Source organism: Pan paniscus, chromosome 19 (genome assembly GCF_029289425.2).
Source record: "Pan paniscus chromosome 19, NHGRI_mPanPan1-v2.0_pri, whole genome shotgun sequence".
NCBI lineage: Eukaryota > Metazoa > Chordata > Mammalia > Primates > Hominidae > Pan > Pan paniscus.
In genome coordinates, this window is record NC_073268.2 from 25,906,018 (window position 1) to 25,923,341 (window position 17,324).

The following is a 17,324-nucleotide window of genomic DNA, read 5'->3' on the forward strand; positions in this document are numbered from 1 at the left end:
TCATGTTCACAGCCAACCCTCCTGCATATGCTAGGCACTGATGAAGTGTTTCATATATTCACTCACCTAAATTTCACAACAATCCTATGAAATGGTAACTAGCATAATCCCCAGTTTAAAGATGAGGAAATTAAGTCACAGAGCAGAATAACTTGCTCAGGGTCACCAAGCTAATAAATGACAGCCCTGGGTTCAAACCCAGGCAGCCTGGCTCTAGAATCAACTCTTAACCATTTAGAGCATCATCACTGAGATGGGGAGAGGGACAGGCTGCTGTGAAGAGGGTGAAGCGAAAATGGGAGGAGAGCAGCAGTTAAGCAATGATGCGATGGGGCTAAATGAAAATGGATAAGAAAACAAGTAAGAGCAATCACAAGTAAAAGACTGGAGAAGGGGCCTAATAGTAAAGGAGAATGACGAGAAAGAAGAGATTACCGGCAGAGGTGAAAGCAGAAAGTTAGTTGTCAGTATAGCTTGGGGAGATAAAGAAGGCCCAGGAAGGCCTCCAGGAAAAGGCTGCCATGTGAGGCAGGACACAGAAGACAATGGAGGAAAGGTGATTCTTACAAGATGGTAAAGGTGCCATTGTAGGTGTTGGGCTCTGGCACAGGCACTCAGCGGAGCCTCTGCTTTGGGCTGAGATCAATACACAACAGCGTCTCATCTCCGCAGGTACAGAGATCACATATGTTGGTGCTTGTGGAGGCCTTCTGTTCCTCTGGTGCAGTTAAAGCCTTATTTTGGGCGTAATTTTCAGACTGCACCAATGAATCCTGAGTAGGTTCTAGTTCAGTAGGTGGACCTGTGACTTCAGTCAGGTTTCGATGCTGAGTCTGAACCTGGTCTGGACGTGGAGCTATAGTCTTCTCCAGGGCTGTAGAATATCCAATCTCTGTAGTGGGTTCTGGAGTGATGGCAAGCCCCAGGTCTGGAGACTGAGTTGAGGTCTCCTCCGTGGTTGGAGACGGTTTAACATCTATAGTAGGTTCTATAGTTATGGTAAGCTCCAGGTCCAGAGGTTGAACTGTGACTTGAGTCAGGTTTGAATGCTGAGCCTGACCCTTGTCTGGCGGTGGAAGTGTCACCTCAAGGTGCTCTGGAGGAGGAGCTGTAGTCATCAGGGCTGTAGACGGTTCAACCTTTGTAATGGATTCTGGAGTGATGGTAAGCCCCAGATCCAAAGGTTGAACTGTGACTCTGGGTGATGTTGGATGCTGAGCTTGATCCTGGCCTCGTGTTGGCATGGACATCTCATAATACACAGGAGGTTGAGCTACAACCTCCTTACGTAGCTCTGGAGGCTGAGTTGGGGTCTTCTGCATGGTTGGAAAAGGTTCAACCTCCATAGTGGATTCTGGAGTTAAGGTAAGTTCCAGATCCAAAGGTTGAACTGTGACTTGAGTCAGGTTTGAATGGTGAGTCTGAACCTGGTCTGGATGTGGAAGTGTCACTTTAGGGTGCTTGGGAGGAATCTTCTTCAGGGGTGTAGAATGTTCAACCTCTGTAGTGGGTTCTGGAGTGATGGTAAGTCCCAGGTCCAAAGGTTGAGCTGTAACGCTGGGTGACATTGGATGCTGAGCTTGATCCTGACCTGGTGTTGGAACTGTTACCTCTTGATATGCTGGAGGTTGGGGTACAACTTCCTTAGGAGGCTAAGTTGGGGTCTCCTGAATGGTTGGAGAAAGTTCAACCTCTGTCGTGGATTCTGGAGTGATGGTAAGCCCCAGGCCCAAAGGCTGAACTGTGACACTGGGCAGTGTTGAATGCTGAGCTTGATCCTGACCTGGTGTTGGAATTGTCACCTCATAATGAGCTGGAGGTTGAGCTGCAACCTCTGTAGATGTCTCTGGAAGCTGAGTTGAGTTCTTCATGGTTGGAGGAAAAAAACATGGTTGCGGAGTTGTGGTAAGTTCCAGGTGCAAAGGTTGAACTATGACCTGTTAGGTTTGTGTGCTGAGCCTGAACCTGGTCAGGAGGTGGAAGCATCACCTCAGGGTGTTTTGGAGGAGCTGTAGTCTTCCTTGGGGTTGTAGAATACTCAGCCTCCATAGTGGATTTTGGAGTGACGGTAAGTCCCAGGTCTAAAGGTTGAAATGTGACACTGGGTGATACTGGAATCTGGGCTTGGTCCTGGCCTGCTATTGGAATTGTCATCTCATGCACTGGAGGTTGAGCTGCAACCTCCTTAGGTGACTCTGGATGCTGAGCTGGGACCAGCTGCTGGCTTGAAGGTTCTACCTCCATAGGGGGCTCTGGAGTCTGAACTGTGGCCTCCTGCTGGATTGGAGAAGGTTCTGCCTCCATAGGGGGCTCTGGAGTCTGAGCTGGAACCCCCTGCTGAGTTAAGAGATGGTTCCACTTCCTGAGGGAGCTCTGGAGGTGAAGATGGGGCCATCTGCTGGGTCTGAGAGGGTTCTATGACCACAGGGGCCTCTGAGGACTGAGCAGGGCCTGCCTGCTGAACTGGAGAGGATTCTACCTCTTTAGGTGGCTCTAAAAGCTGAGTTGGGGTCTGCTGTAGGACTGGAGATGGTTCGACCTTCTCAGGTGGCTCTGATGGCTGAGCTGGTATCTCCTGCTGTGGTGGAGGACTGACCTCTTCAGTGGACTTTGGAGGATGACCTGAGGCTTGCTGCTGGGTTGCAGATGGTTCAACCTCCTTAGGGGGCTCTGGTGGCTCAGCTGGGAACTCTTGCTGGACTGGAGAAGGTTCTACCTCCTTAGGGGGATCTGGAGTCTGAGGTTGGGCCTCTTGCTGGGCTGGAGAAGACTCAGCCTCCTCAGGGGTCTGTGGATGCTCAGCTGCAGCTTCCTGCTGGGTTGGAGAGGGGTTCTCATTATTAACAGGTTCTGGAGATTGAACTGAAGTCTCCTGTTGACCTGCTAAAGGTCCAGCATCTTCTGATGACTCTGGACGCAGAGGTGCATCGCCATGCTGGGTGGCAGAAGGTTCTACATCATTCCCTGGCCCTGAGATCTGAGCTGTAGCCTCCTGGTGGATTGGAGAACTTCCCACCTCTGCAGTAGGCTCTGTTGCTATAGTGAGCTGCATGTCTGGAGGCCTAATAGTGACATTGGGCAAATCTGAATGCTGAGCTTGACGGTGACCTGGAGGTGAAACTGTCACTTCTTGATGTTCTGGAGGCTGAGCTGGGGCCTTCTGCTGGGCTGGAGAAGATTCAGCCTTCCCAGAAGAAATAGAAGGCTGAGCTGGCTGCTCCTGCTCACCGGGGGAACGTTCAGTTTCCACAGGAGGACCTGGAGGCTCAGTTGGGGCCTCCTCCTGGCTCGCAGAAGGTTCCACTCCTCTGAAGGCTGAGCTGGGGCCTCCTGCTGGGCTTTGGAAGATTCAGTCTCCTTGGTAGGCTCTGAAGTTATGGTAACCTCCACATCGACAGGTTTAACTGTAACGTTGGACAAGTCAAAAGGAACTTGATCCTCACCTGGAGGGTGAATGGTCACCTCATGATTCAGTGGAGTTTGAGCTCCACTCTCCATAGAAGACTCTGGAAGTTGAGTTGGAGCCTCTTGCTGGGCCTCAGAATGTTCAACCTCCCAGGAAACACAGAAGGCTGAGCTGGCTGCTCCTGCTCACTGGGGGAAGGTGCACACTCCATAGGAGGACCTGGAGGCTCAGCTGGGGCCTCCTCCTGGGTTGCAGAAGCTTCCACCTCCTCTGGAGGCTGGGTTGGGATCTCCTGCTGCGATGGAGAAGATTCTGCCTCCTTGGTAGGTTCTGAAGTTATGGTAATCTCCACATCCGCAGGTTTCACTGTAACGCTGTAATGCTGGGCAAGTTATAATGAGCTTGATCCTCACCTGGAGGGTGAACTGTCACCTCATGCTTTGATGGAGTTTGAGCTGCACTCTCTGTAGAGGACTCTGGAGGCTGAGCTGGGGCCTCCTGCTGGGTCTCAGAAGGTTCAACCCCCCCACCCCCCACAGGAAACTCAGAAGGCTGAGCTGGCTGCTCCTGCTCACTGGGGGAAAGTTCAGCCTCCACGAGAGGACCTGGAGGCTCAGCTGGGGTCCCTTGCTGGTTGCAGAGGGTTTCGTCTCCTCAGGGCGCTCTGGTGTCTGAGCTGGGGCCTCTAATTGGGTTGAGGAAGAGCCCACCTCTTCGGCGCGCTCTGGAGGCTGAGCAGAGGCCTGTTCCTGGCTTGACATAAGTTCCTTCTGGCTCTGGAGTTAGCGCAAGCTCCACATCCACAGGTTTGACTGTGACACTGCGCAAGTGTGAGTGCTGAGCTTCACTCCAACTTTTCAATGGAACATTTACCTCATGATGTATCAATGGCAGAGCTACAATCTCTTCAGAGGCAGGTAGTTGCTGTGCTGGGGCCTCCTGCTCTGTTGAAGAAGAGGGGACCCCCTCAAGGCAGAGCTGGGGCCTCCTGCTGGGTTGAAGGTTCTGCCTCTTCAGTGAGCTGTGGAAGCTGCTCTGGGGCTTCTTCCTGGAATGAAGAGGACTAGATCTCTTCAAGGGTCTCTGGATTTTGAGTTTCAGGCTCTACATGGAATTGAGAAAGTCCAACTCTCTCAGGGGGCCCTGGAGGCTCATCTGAGTTCATCTGGAGTTCTGGAGGCAGGCTGCCGGGATACACTGTATCCATACTTGAATCTAAATACTCATCCTGCAAAGTTTGTTTCTGACACTGAGGTTTTGATACAAATAGGTGTGGAGTTCCACACAACAACCTTAGCAAGCTTCAGATACTTAGCTAGATCTTTGTTCAGGTTCTTGGGCAAAACAGTAAACTTGGTTGCTTTTGAATTCTATCTTATTTATTTTATTTTGTTTTTTAATTTATTTTATATTTATTTATTTATTTATTTTCTTGAGATGGAATCTCGCTTTGTCACCCAGACTGGAGTGCAGTGGCACGATCTCGGCTCACTGCAACCTCCACCTCCCGGGTTCAAGCGATTCTCCTGCCTCAGCCTCCCGAGTAACTGCAGGCGCGTGCCACCAAGTCCTGCTAATTTTTTGTATTTTTAGTAGAGACGGAGTTTCACCGTGTTATCCAGGATGGTCTCTATCTCCTGACCTCGTGATCCGCCCGCCTCAGCCTCCCAAAGTACTGGGATTATGTGAGCCACCGCGCCCGGCCTGAATTCTGACTATCTAGAGGTGGAACAAGTAAAGTATTTAATTTGCCTGATGATCTGCAGCCTGATCTAGATCTGCAGTATGAACCTTACTTTTGAGGCGAGGAGGCCGAGCAAGGGTCTGTTTCTGATCCCAGTCCAGCACTGAGACCCCCTCTGGGAGCCTTTCTTGCCAAGTCAGCTTGTCATTCAGGTCCTGGTGTGCAGCCGCTAACTGCTCTGGCCCCGGGGCCAGCTCTCCAGCTGAATCTGTGTCCAGGAATGGAACCAAAGTCTCGGTCAAAGTCTCAGTCGATTCCTGAGGCGGAGCTGACATCTGGGAGGAAGCAGAGGACCCCAGGTAATCAAAGTCCCCGGGGTCTGCCGGTGGGGGCGGGGGTCGGGGGTAAGCGCAAAGGGAGATTCGGGTGGGAGACTGGGGGAGCGGGAAAACCAGGGCTCAGTCGGCCCCAGAGGGTCGGAAGTCGGCTGGAGCGGGTCCTGGACCCACTCCAGAGGCTGAGCCTCCTGGACTAGTAGCCACAGTAGTTGCCAACCTGAGGAGGGGCCGTGGGACCCAGAGGCGCAGCTGGGACATGACACGCGCTGGCGCCGCGCCCTGAGCCGGAGCCATTCTGGCAGCCCCGAGACGCTTGCGCCCCTGACAACCGCGCGCCCCGCCCCGTCCTTTATGACACCTGTATTTACACCGCCTTTATTAGGCTCGGGTCCAGATCCGCTCCGCGATCTTATCCCACAATCCCATCCAAACCCCACTTCCTGTCCCACCCCACCCCCGAACACCCCTCCCCTCCCCTTAGCGAGGAAAGATTTGGGATCCTGTTTGAAGGGAATTCTAAAAGGTCTGTGTTCAAGCAGCCGAGCACTCTTTACTCCTGGGTGGTGGGGGGAGACTAACCCCTTTCCTGTGTCCACAACTGTAGTAATACTCTAACCGTCCTCAGTTCTGCTCTCCAAACTTCAAATAAGGGGTCAGAGACATGGGTCAAGACTTCAGGAAAAGCCCCAGAAATACCCTGCACTCAAAAGCAGTTTCAGAGTTTCACATTTTCCTGAGAATGAAACAAATTATCCTCCAAATTCTGCTGCTTGTTTTGAATTATGTTTACACTGGTTATGTTACCAGTGAGTTTTTATCTCCACATACTTGAATTAAACCGTGTAGTTCTTCTTTACATCTGACACCTACAATCTCTTCACTGGGTCTGTACTTCACAGCTATTTTACCACTTTCTGAAATAAAGTTAGCAAGGATCAATTCAGAATCTTTTTCGTTCTAAAACTTCCTGCACAGGCCGGGCGCGGTGGCTCATGCCTATAATCCCAGCACTTTGGGTGGCCGAGGCAGGCAGATCACCTGAGGTCGGGAGTTCGAGACTAGCCTGACCAACATGGAGAAACCCCGTCTCTACTAAAAATGCAAAAAATTAGCCGGGCGTGGTGGTGTGTGCCTGTAATTCCAGCTACTGGGGAGGCTGAGGTAGGAGAATCGCTTGATCCTGGGAGGCTGAGGTTGCAGTGAGCCGAGATCGCACCAATGCACTCCAGCCTGGGCAACAAGAGTGAAACTCCATCTAAAAAAAAAAAATCCTGCGTATAATGGTAGTACCCCATGATGAGACATTTTTTTTTTTTTTTTTTTTTGAGACGGAGTCTCGCTCTGTCACCCAAGGCTGGAGTGCAGTGGCGCGGGCTAGGCTCACTGCAACCTTCTAATGTGAAGTGTCTACTAGCCCAGTGGTCTCTATTCCATCTTTGAACTTACTTTGATTCCCACCTGATGCCTTACCATTTCATCTTCTGGTTTCTAAAAGCAGAAAATAAGAGCATTTTTCTGAAAGTTTCCTCATCTCCTCATCTCACACTTGTTTTCCTTCCTTCCTTCCTTCCTTCCTTCCTTCCTTCCTTCCTTCCTTCCTTTCCTTCCTTCCTTCTTTTTATAGGGGCTCACTCTGTTACCCAGGCTAGAGTTCAGTGGCACTATTATAGCTCACTGCTGCCTGGAATTCCTGGGCTCAAGTGATCCTCCTGCCTGAGCCTCCAGAGTAGCTGGGACTACAGGTACACACCACTGTGCCTGGGTAATTTTTTTTTTTTAAGACATGGTCTCGCTTTGTTGCCCAGGCTGGTCTCAAACTCCTGGCTTCAAGTGATCCTCCTGCCTTGGCCTCCCAAAGTGCTGAGATTACAGGTGTGAGTCCCCATGTCCGGGCTCACACCTCAGTTTTTTTGTTTTGTTTTGTTTTGTTTTGTTTTTTGTTTGTTTGTTTTGAGACGGAGTCTCGCTCTGTCACCAGGGCTGGGGCTGGAGTGCAGTGGCGCGATCTCGGCTCACTGCAAGCTCTGTCTCCTGGGTTCACGCCATTCTCCTGCCTGCCTCAGCTGGGACTACAGGTGCCTGCCACCACGCCTGGCTAATTTTTTGTATTTTTAGTAGAGATGGGGTTTCACAGTGTTAGCTAGGATGGTCTCGATCTCCTGACCTCGTGATCCACCTGCCTCGGCCTCCCAAAGTGCTTGGATTACAGGCGTGAGCCACCACACCCAGCCCTCAGTTTTGAACATATGTATAAAATATTAACTGTGTTTGGTTCAAAGGACTTTATGATCTTACAGATAGGAACTAAGGAATAATAACATAAGACATACAAAACTGTGGAAACGAAAATGTTCAATCATAATATGATTAAATGGTGGCCAGGCGTGGTGGTTCACGCCTGTAATCCTAGCACTTTTCGAGGCCGAGGCAGGCAGATCACCTGAGGTCAGGAGTTCAAGACCAGCCTGGTCAACGTGGTGAAACCTTATCTCTCCTAATAATACAAAAATTTGCCAGGCGTGGTGGCCCACGCCTATAATCCCAGCTACTCGGGAGGCTGAAGCATGAGAATTGCTTGAACCCGGGAGGCGGAGGTCGCAGTGAGTCAAGATCGCGCCACTGCACTCCAGCCTGAGTGACAGAGTGAAACTGTATCTCAAAAATAATAATAATAATATGATTAAATTCTAAGACATAATAAGGTGGGGGTCAAAGTAAGTTCAAATCTGGAATAGAGACCACTGGGCTGGTAGACACTTCACATTAGAAGCAAGGGCCAGGTGTCTACTCCCTGAGAACCAAAATTCCACCAGATACAATGAACAAAGTTTCAGAGAAAGAGAACATTTAAACATTTTATTGGCAGAAACTGGCACACATACTCTATAGACAATACAACTTCCTTCCAGGCAAACTAGAGCCATAAGGCTTTTGTTCTAAGAGGTTTTGAAGGTGTGCAAGGGATACCTTCGCGTATGAGGGAGAGGTAAACAACCCACACATTCAGTTTGGTTCTTAAAGGTTGTTACTCAGACTTGACAGTTGATGACCAAGGAAGTAATACTTTCACTAGCAGGGCTGCCCAGGTTGGAAAGCTGAGAGCAATCAGGGCCGTCTCTTACAAGCAAATAAAGGTCTGTGGTAACTTAATTAGGATCTCTCAGTCTCTAAGCCTTCAGCGCTGTGAAGCAGGAGCAACTCTGTTCAGGGACTCTTTGTTAATCATCAGGTTTCCTTTAGGCACAGCCTATAACATTTGTGCCACTGTAGAAGTGAATGGGGAATACAAACAATGCCATTCAATAGCATGACCACTTCCAAGGTTCACAGCAAAGCCGCTGATTATTGTATAAGAATCATACTTATGGCCCGCGCGGCAGCTCACGCCTGTAATACCAGCACTTTGGGAGGCTGAGGCGGCAGGATCACCTGAGGTCAGGAGTTCGAGACCAGCCTGACCAACATGGTGAAACCCCGTCTCTACTAAAAATACCAAAAATTAGCCAGGTGTGGTGGTGCATGCCTGTAATCCCAGATGCTCAGGAGGCTGAGACAGGAGAATCGCTGTAACCCGGGAGGCAAAGGTCGCAGTGAGCCAAGATCACACCACTGCACTCCCGCCTGAGCAAGAAGAGTGAAACTCCATCTCAAAAAAAAAAAAAAAAGAAAGAAAAGAAAGAAAAGGAAAGAAAAAGAGAAAAAGGTTTGGTTGGCTGGACATGGTGGCCCATGCCTGTAATCCCAGCACTTTGGGAGGCTGAGGCAGGTGGAGGCCAGGAGTTCAAGAACAGCCTGGCCAACATGGTGAAACCCCATCTCTACTAAAAATAGCCGGGTGTGGTGGCACAAATAGTGGAGAAAATTATGGATACCACCCTCCAAGTGATTGAGATTATTCATTCTAGGTAGCAGGCCAATTCAGACATATCCACTTATCCTCAATGGCAGGAGGCCTCATATCTCCTCGCTACAACCCAGTTCAATATTTCTGTCTAAAGTCTAGGATTTCAATGTTGAAAGGAGAATAGGGTTGGTGAAAGAAAATCTGCAAGGTTTGCCCTGATGATCCCTTTTGACCATCCATTGAAACCAAAGTAGCAATTTGTCAGTTCTTGGCATCGGGAGCTGTTTAGGGCAATGGCCTGACATTGAACTGCCTTATGTCTGGTGCCGAGACGAAACTACAGTCACAAGAGATAGACCCATAAATATCACAACCTGCCAGAGATTTTATTTTGGATACACCTGACATTTATCAATACCAAGTGTGCAAAGAAAAGAAATTGTTTCAGTCTTCCCATTCAGTAGCTCCTGCTTGAGTATGTGACCTGAAGAACAGGTAAAAAGAACCCACCACCCATCCCCCTCCCCAAGTGACTAACCCGTGTTAAATGAAGAAATACATGTACCTCTATGAATTTTACAAGCAACTAAAACAACTAGAGGTTCATCTGCATTTATAAGCTTATTTGGGAATGCAAGTATCTACTGAGTGTTAATTCTTGAAATAATTTACACATTCCTGTGGATTTCTTACATCATCAATTCTTTTTTTTTTTTTTTTTGAGACAGAGTCTCGCTCTGTCACCAGGCTGGAGTGCAGTGGTGCCATCCTGGCTCACTGCAACCTCCACATCCCGGGATCAAGCGATTCTCCTGCCTCAGCCTCCCAAGTAGCTGCAACTATAGGTGTGCAAATCAATAAAGAATTAACTTTACTGTTAATTCTTATTAATTTCTAATACAAATAGATTTGACTTCATTTGTATCATTTGAATTTCATGAATATAATCATATACTACACTTAAAGAATAGACATATAAGAAAGAATTGGTGATGTAAGGCCAGGCGCGGTGGCTCACACCTGTAATCCCAGCACTTTGGGAGGCCGAGGCGGGCGGATCACAAGGTCAAGAGATCAAGACTATCCTGGCTAACACGGTGAAACCCCGTCTCTACTAAAAATACAAAAAAAAAAAAAATTAGCCGGGTGTGGTGGCGGGCACCTGTAGTCCCAGCTACTCAGGAGGCTGAGGCGGGAGAATGGCGTGAACCCAGAAGGCGAAGCTTGCAGTGAGCCGAGATTGCGCCACTGCACTCCAGCCTGGGCAACAGAGCGAGACTCTATAAAAAAAAAAAAATTAAATTACTTTCTCCAACTGAAGAGAAGGAGAAATGCATGTTGGGAAGGAGAAATGAAGACTAATTTTCGAATGTTGAGTGCTACCGGGAAGACTGGCCTGTATCATGAGTCACGGTGGAGTCTTTCTGGACAACCAGGATGCTTCAGAAGGACTCGGAGCTGCTGGGTGGTACAGACATTTGTCACCTTGGATAACCTTGCCACAGTTCTTGCTGGCAACAATTTCCCTTCATTTCACTGAAAAACAAAAACAAAAACAAAAACAAAACCCTCTCAGGTGCCTTAGGCCTTTCCTTGATTTTATTTTAAAACATTATTCTCTTTTCTGTATTTATAAAAGGCAAAAAACACAGAAACTAGGTGTATGTGCTAAAGTAGAAAAGAACACTTAAACTAGATAACAGTGGGGGTCGAGTAGTAACCCCAGGCTCCAAGTTCAGTAAATAAATAAATCTAATATGAATTACATTTCTCCTCTCACCTGTCTGTTGAGTTGTAGAACATTTCCTTCATTGCTGCATCAGTGATGGGCTTTATGCTGTGAAATTCTCAAAACCTAAATCTTATGAAATGGTCTCAATGTCCAAAGAGCACTAAAAACTCATTACTTACAAAATGATACCAAGTAACTGTTTCATTTTTTTTTTTTTTTGAGACGGAATCTCGCTCTGTTGCCCAGGCTGGAGTACAGTGGCACGATCTTAGCTCACTGCAACCTCTGCCTCCCAGGTTCAAGTAATTCTCCTGCCTTAGCCTTCTGAGTAGCTGGGATTACAGCACGCGCCACCATGCCTGGCTAATTTTTGTATTTTTAGTAGAGACGAGGTTTCACCATGTTGCTCAGGCTGGTCTCGAACTCCTGACCTCATGATCCACCCACCTCGGCCTCCCAAAGTGCTGGGAATACAGGCATGAGCCACTGCACCCGACCCGTTTCATAATCTTTACCGTACCTTTATATTTGAATGGCTATGTGAAATGGTCACAGGTTAGAAATAGATCATAGTCCAAAAGTTAAATAATACCTCGCAGGTAATTGTTTCAGTTACAGGAAGTGGAACCAGGACTGAAGAGGATTTTTATGGGTTCAGAATGGGAGAGTGTGTGCTGACTGGTTTGTGAGTATGCCAAAAAGGCTAAAAAAAAGGCACCACTTAAAGATGGGCACAGCGTAAAAAAACAGGGAAGAGTAGGCATATGTAAAATAGGTTAAAGGCAGGGATCGATCAGAGGAAAGCATGCCAAACAGAAAGAGAGGTTCTCAATCTGTCCATGGATTTATCCAAGACTTGTAGCTTGGCTTTCAGCCTTTAAACTGTCTGGTTTGGAGGTCAGCTTTCATTGGGGACCCACCCCTGTCTGCCTAGGATCTGTCTGCCTCCTGCCGCTATCAATACCTTAACTTTAAAATATTGCCTAAAAAATGCTGACAATCATCTGAGCCTCTAGCAAGTCATGATCTTTTTGCTGGTGGAGGGTCTTGCCTCAATGTCATGCCTGCTGACTGATTAGGGTAGTGGTTGCTGAAGGGTTGGGTGGTCATAACAATTTCTTACAATAAGACAACAATTATGTTTGTCACATTGATTGACTCTTCCTTTCACAAAATATTTCTCTGTACCATGCACTGCTGTTTGATAGCATTTTACCCCCAGTAAAACTTCTTTCAAAATTGGAGTCGATCCTCTCAAACTCTGCTGCTGCTTATTAACTAAGCTTATGGAATATGGTAAATTCTTTGTTGCCATTTCAACAATGTTCACAGCCTCTTCACCGGGAGTAGATTCCATCTCAAGAAACCACTTTCCTTGCTCATCCATAAGAAGCAACTCCTGGCCTGACGCGGTGGCTCACGCCTGTAATCCCAACACTTTGGGAGGCTGAGGAAGGCAGATCACCTGAGGTCAGAAGTTCGAGACCAGCCTGGCCAACATGGTGAAACCCCATCTCTACTAAAAATACAAAAATTAGCTGAGCATGGTGGCAAGTGCCTGTAATCCCAGCTAATCGGGAGGCTGAGGCAGGAGAACCGCTTGAACCCGGGAGGCAGAAGTTGCAGTGAGCCGAGATCACACCACTGCACTCCAGCCTGGGGCACAAGAGCCAGACTTCATCTCAAAAAAAAAAAAAAAAAAAAGGAGCAACTCCTCATCCATTCAAGTGTTATCATGAGATGGCAGCAATTCAGTTTCATCTTCAGGCTCCACTTCTAATTCTAGTTATCTTGCTATTTCCACCACATCTGCAGTTACTCTCCACTGAAGTCTGAACTCCTCAAAGTCATCCATAAGCATTGGAATCAACTTCTTCTAAATTGTTGTTGTTGTTTTTGAGATGGAGTCTTGCTCTGTCACCGAGGCTGGAGTGCAATGGCGTGATCTCAGCTCACTGCAACCTCTGCCTCCTGGGTTCAAGCAATTCTCCTGCCACGGCCTCCCAAGTAATTGGGATTACAGGCACTCACCACCACGCCCAGCTAATTTTTGTATTTTTAGTAGAGACGGGGTTTCACCATGTTAGCCAGGATGGTCTTGATTTCCTGACCTCGTGATCTGCCTGCCTCGGCCTCCCAAAGTGCTGGGATTACAGGCGTGAGCCACCACGCCCAGCCAAGAGGAATCACCATCTATGTCAGCAATAGCCTTACAGAATGAACTTCTGAAATAATAAGATTTGAAAGTGGAAATTACACCTTGATCCATGGGCTGTAGAACAGATGTTGTGTTAGCAGGCATGAAAACAACATTGATCTCCTTGTACATTTCCATCAGAGCTCTTGGATGACCAAGTGCATTGTCAATGAGCAGTAATATTTTTTAAAGAATCTTTTTTTCTAAGCAGTAGGTCTCAACAGTAAACTTAAAATATTTGCTAAGCCATGCTATAAATATGTGCTGACATCCAGGCTTTGTTGTTCCATTTATAGAACACAGGCAGAGTAAATTTAGCATGATTATTAAGGGCCCTAGGATTTCTAGAAAGGTAAAAGACCATAAAGTCACCAGCTGCATTTGCCCCTATCAAGAGGGTCAGCCTATCCCTTGAAGCCAGGCATCGACTTCTCTCTAGTTATGAAAGTCCTAGGTGGCATCTTCTTCCAATAGAAGGTTGTTTCATCCACATTGAAAATCTGTTGTTGAGCGTAGCCACCTTCATCAGTGATCTGAGCTAGATCTCTCGACAACTTGCTGCAGCTTCTCCATCAGCACTTGCTGCTTCACCTTACACCTTTATGTTACAGAGACAGCTTCATTCCTTCAGCCAACCTCTGCGAGCTTCAAACTTTTCTTCTGAAGCTTCATCGCCCCTCTCAACCTTCATAGAATTCAAGAGAGTTGTGACCTTGCTCTGGATTAACTCTTCATCCAAATTAACTCTTCATCCTCAGCACCCAAATATATGACTCATAGGCAGTTCCACTGCATAAACAAACAACACAAAATGAGGAAATGGGGAGCAAAGTGCCAGACACTGCAAGTGTTTCTGGAATAAATTCCTTCCTGGCCCGGTCTTTGCAATCCAGATTGTCAGTTTCTGGGGAAAATAACTTTCTGTCATATAAACATCGGAGGAGCAAGGAGCGTAGGAGGCCTGGGACCATGGCTCAGGGTGGATTAGAATCATGCACCAAAAAGCTTAAAGGAATTTCCGCTTTCCTTTGTTTATGGTGATTTACCAAAAGGCCTTTTGAGGAAGTAGTTCTGCCTTTGAGACCTTAGAGAAGCAGACAAGCTCCTGCAGGTTTCCTTCAAGCTTTCCCTCAGTTCTCCTCCTTGGGTCTGATTATTAAAAGACATAACCACCTCTGTGGTTTCTGTTACTTCCATCTTGGTTTCTTCTTTTCAAGGAACTGTGTGGATTTGACACCCAGCAATTACAAGAACCTGGATGAATGCAGGTCTCTTGCACCAGTTATATTTCCTACACTCTAGTAAAACAAAGCTCCTCGTCAGTCTGGCATAGCTGATACTCCCACTCCCGCCTCCACCCCTGCTCATCATAAAAGGATCCCTTGGATAGGACTTTACAGCTTTCAAGGCACTTTCACACGTGCAAGTCTTAAAGGCAGGGCAAGCAGAGTGCATGCAGAGGTGGGGCCGTCCCGGCACCCACTGCGGTCTCTCCCCCTGCCCAAGCCCAAGCATGATGCTGAGCTCAGTGCAAGTTTAATGATACTTTAGATTGATGGATCCCCTTAGTTTTCTAAACACTTTCTCAGAATATCTCATCTGATCATCATATTAAAATACAAAAAATTAGGCTGGCCATGGTAGCTCACGCCTGAAATCCCAGCACTTTGGGAGGCTGAGGTGGGTGTATCACCTGAGGTCAGGAGTTCGAGAGCAGTCTGGCCAACATGGTGAAACCCCGTCTCTAGTAAAAATACAAAAAAATTTAGCCGGGTGTGTTGGCGGGTGCCTGTAATCCCAGCTACTCGGGAGGCTGAGGCAGGAGAATCACTTGAACCCTGGAGGCAGAGGTTGCGGTGAGCTGAGATCACGCCATTGCACTCCAGCTTGGGCAACAAGAGTGAAATTCCATCTTGGAAAAAAAAAAATAATAATAAATACAAAAAATGAGCTGGGCATGGTGGTACAAAAGTAATGCAGTTTTGCTATTGCTTTTAATGGCAAAAACCACAATTACTTTTGCACCATCCTACTAGTTCTTTGAGGTTGGCAAGGGGGGAATTCGCATCCCATTTCAGGGATGAAGGAAACTGAATCTCAGAGCCCTGAATGATTTTCCAAGGCCCCCCTGCAATGTAACCCTTCTGAGAAGATCTCATCAGAACTTCAACTCTGCCCACTACCAATAAGAGAACAATAAGAGCTAACATTTACCGAATGGCTCGCCTGGTGCAGGCGGTGCTTAGCGCCTCATATGTGCTCCACATCAGCAGGTAGAAAGAAAGTGGTTATCTTTAACCATTGTTGGATTCCCAAGGATGTCAGTCCAAACACGCTTCTTGGGCACTTATCCTGGGCCCAGGAAAGCAGTTCTGAAAATACAGAAAACAAGAACTAGTCGCACTTACAGTGCTTACTGTGGAGTCAGTGAGGCAAGATGAAATCACAAGAGGCTGGCGCAGTGGCTCACGCCTGTAATCCCAGCCCTTTGGGAGACCAAGGTGGGTGGATCACCTGAGGTCAGGAGTTCGAGACCAGCCGGACCAACATGGTGAAACCCCATCTCTACTAAAAATACAAAAATTAGCTAGGCATGGTTGTGGGCCCCTGTAATCCCAGCTACTTGGGAGGCTGAGGCACAAGAATCACTTGAACCCAGGTAGCAGAGGTTGCAGTGAGCCGAGATCACACCAGTGCACTCCAGCCTGGGCAACAGAGTGACACTCTGTCTCAAATAAAAAAAAAAAAAGAAAAGAAAAGAAAAAAAGAAATCACATGAAAGCAATGAGCCACATGAACCTAATCCATGGGTAAGCAGGATGTGGTGTCATGATGTAGATTAGGTAATATCCACGGTTCCCAGCTCAAACTCTCTCTAACCATGTTTTTCCTCTACTCTCACACCACAACAATCAACACAGAAGGCTTCTGTGACCATGTGTGTGGAGGTTTGCCTCCACACACCAAGGACTGGACACCAGCTGGGTGTCCTCTAATTCTGTTCTGACACTATCTGGACCCACTCCAGAGGCTGAGCCTCCTGGACTAGTAGCCACAGTAGTTGCCAACCTGAGGAGGGGCCGTGGGACCCAGAGGCGCAGCTGGGACATGACACGCGCTGGCGCCGCGCCCTGAGCCGGAGCCATTCTGGCAGCCCCGAGACGCTTGCGCCCCTGACAACCGCGCGCCCCGCCCCGTCCTTTATGACACCTGTATTTACACCGCCTTTATTAGGCTCGGGTCCAGATCCGCTCCGCGATCTTATCCCACAATCCCATCCAAACCCCACTTCCTGTCCCACCCCACCCCCGAACACCCCTCCCCTCCCCTTAGCGAGGAAAGATTTGGGATCCTGTTTGAAGGGAATTCTAAAAGGTCTGTGTTCAAGCAGCCGAGCACTCTTTACTCCTGGGTGGTGGGGGGAGACTAACCCCTTTCCTGTGTCCACAACTGTAGTAATACTCTAACCGTCCTCAGTTCTGCTCTCCAAACTTCAAATAAGGGGTCAGAGACATGGGTCAAGACTTCAGGAAAAGCCCCAGAAATACCCTGCACTCAAAAGCAGTTTCAGAGTTTCACATTTTCCTGAGAATGAAACAAATTATCCTCCAAATTCTGCTGCTTGTTTTGAATTATGTTTACACTGGTTATGTTACCAGTGAGTTTTTATCTCCACATACTTGAATTAAACCGTGTAGTTCTTCTTTACATCTGACACCTACAATCTCTTCACTGGGTCTGTACTTCACAGCTATTTTACCACTTTCTGAAATAAAGTTAGCAAGGATCAATTCAGAATCTTTTTCGTTCTAAAACTTCCTGCACAGGCCGGGCGCGGTGGCTCATGCCTATAATCCCAGCACTTTGGGTGGCCGAGGCAGGCAGATCACCTGAGGTCGGGAGTTCGAGACTAGCCTGACCAACATGGAGAAACCCCGTCTCTACTAAAAATGCAAAAAATTAGCCGGGCGTGGTGGTGTGTGCCTGTAATTCCAGCTACTGGGGAGGCTGAGGTAGGAGAATCGCTTGATCCTGGGAGGCTGAGGTTGCAGTGAGCCGAGATCGCACCAATGCACTCCAGCCTGGGCAACAAGAGTGAAACTCCATCTAAAAAAAAAAAATC

At 47.9% G+C, this 17,324-nt stretch overlaps 1 protein-coding gene and 1 pseudogene across 1 annotated transcript; both read right to left on the reverse strand.

The window, feature by feature from the left end:
* Positions 1-789: 789 nt before the first annotated feature.
* Positions 790-1,568, reverse strand: LOC100973472 (leucine-rich repeat-containing protein 37A3). The gene is given in 2 exon segments (XM_034941978.1): positions 790-810; positions 813-1,568. Coding segments are annotated over 2 exon segments (777 nt in total).
* Positions 1,476-7,795, reverse strand: LOC129392998 (leucine-rich repeat-containing protein 37B-like; annotated as a pseudogene).
* Between the last annotated feature and the right edge of the window lie 9,529 nt (positions 7,796-17,324).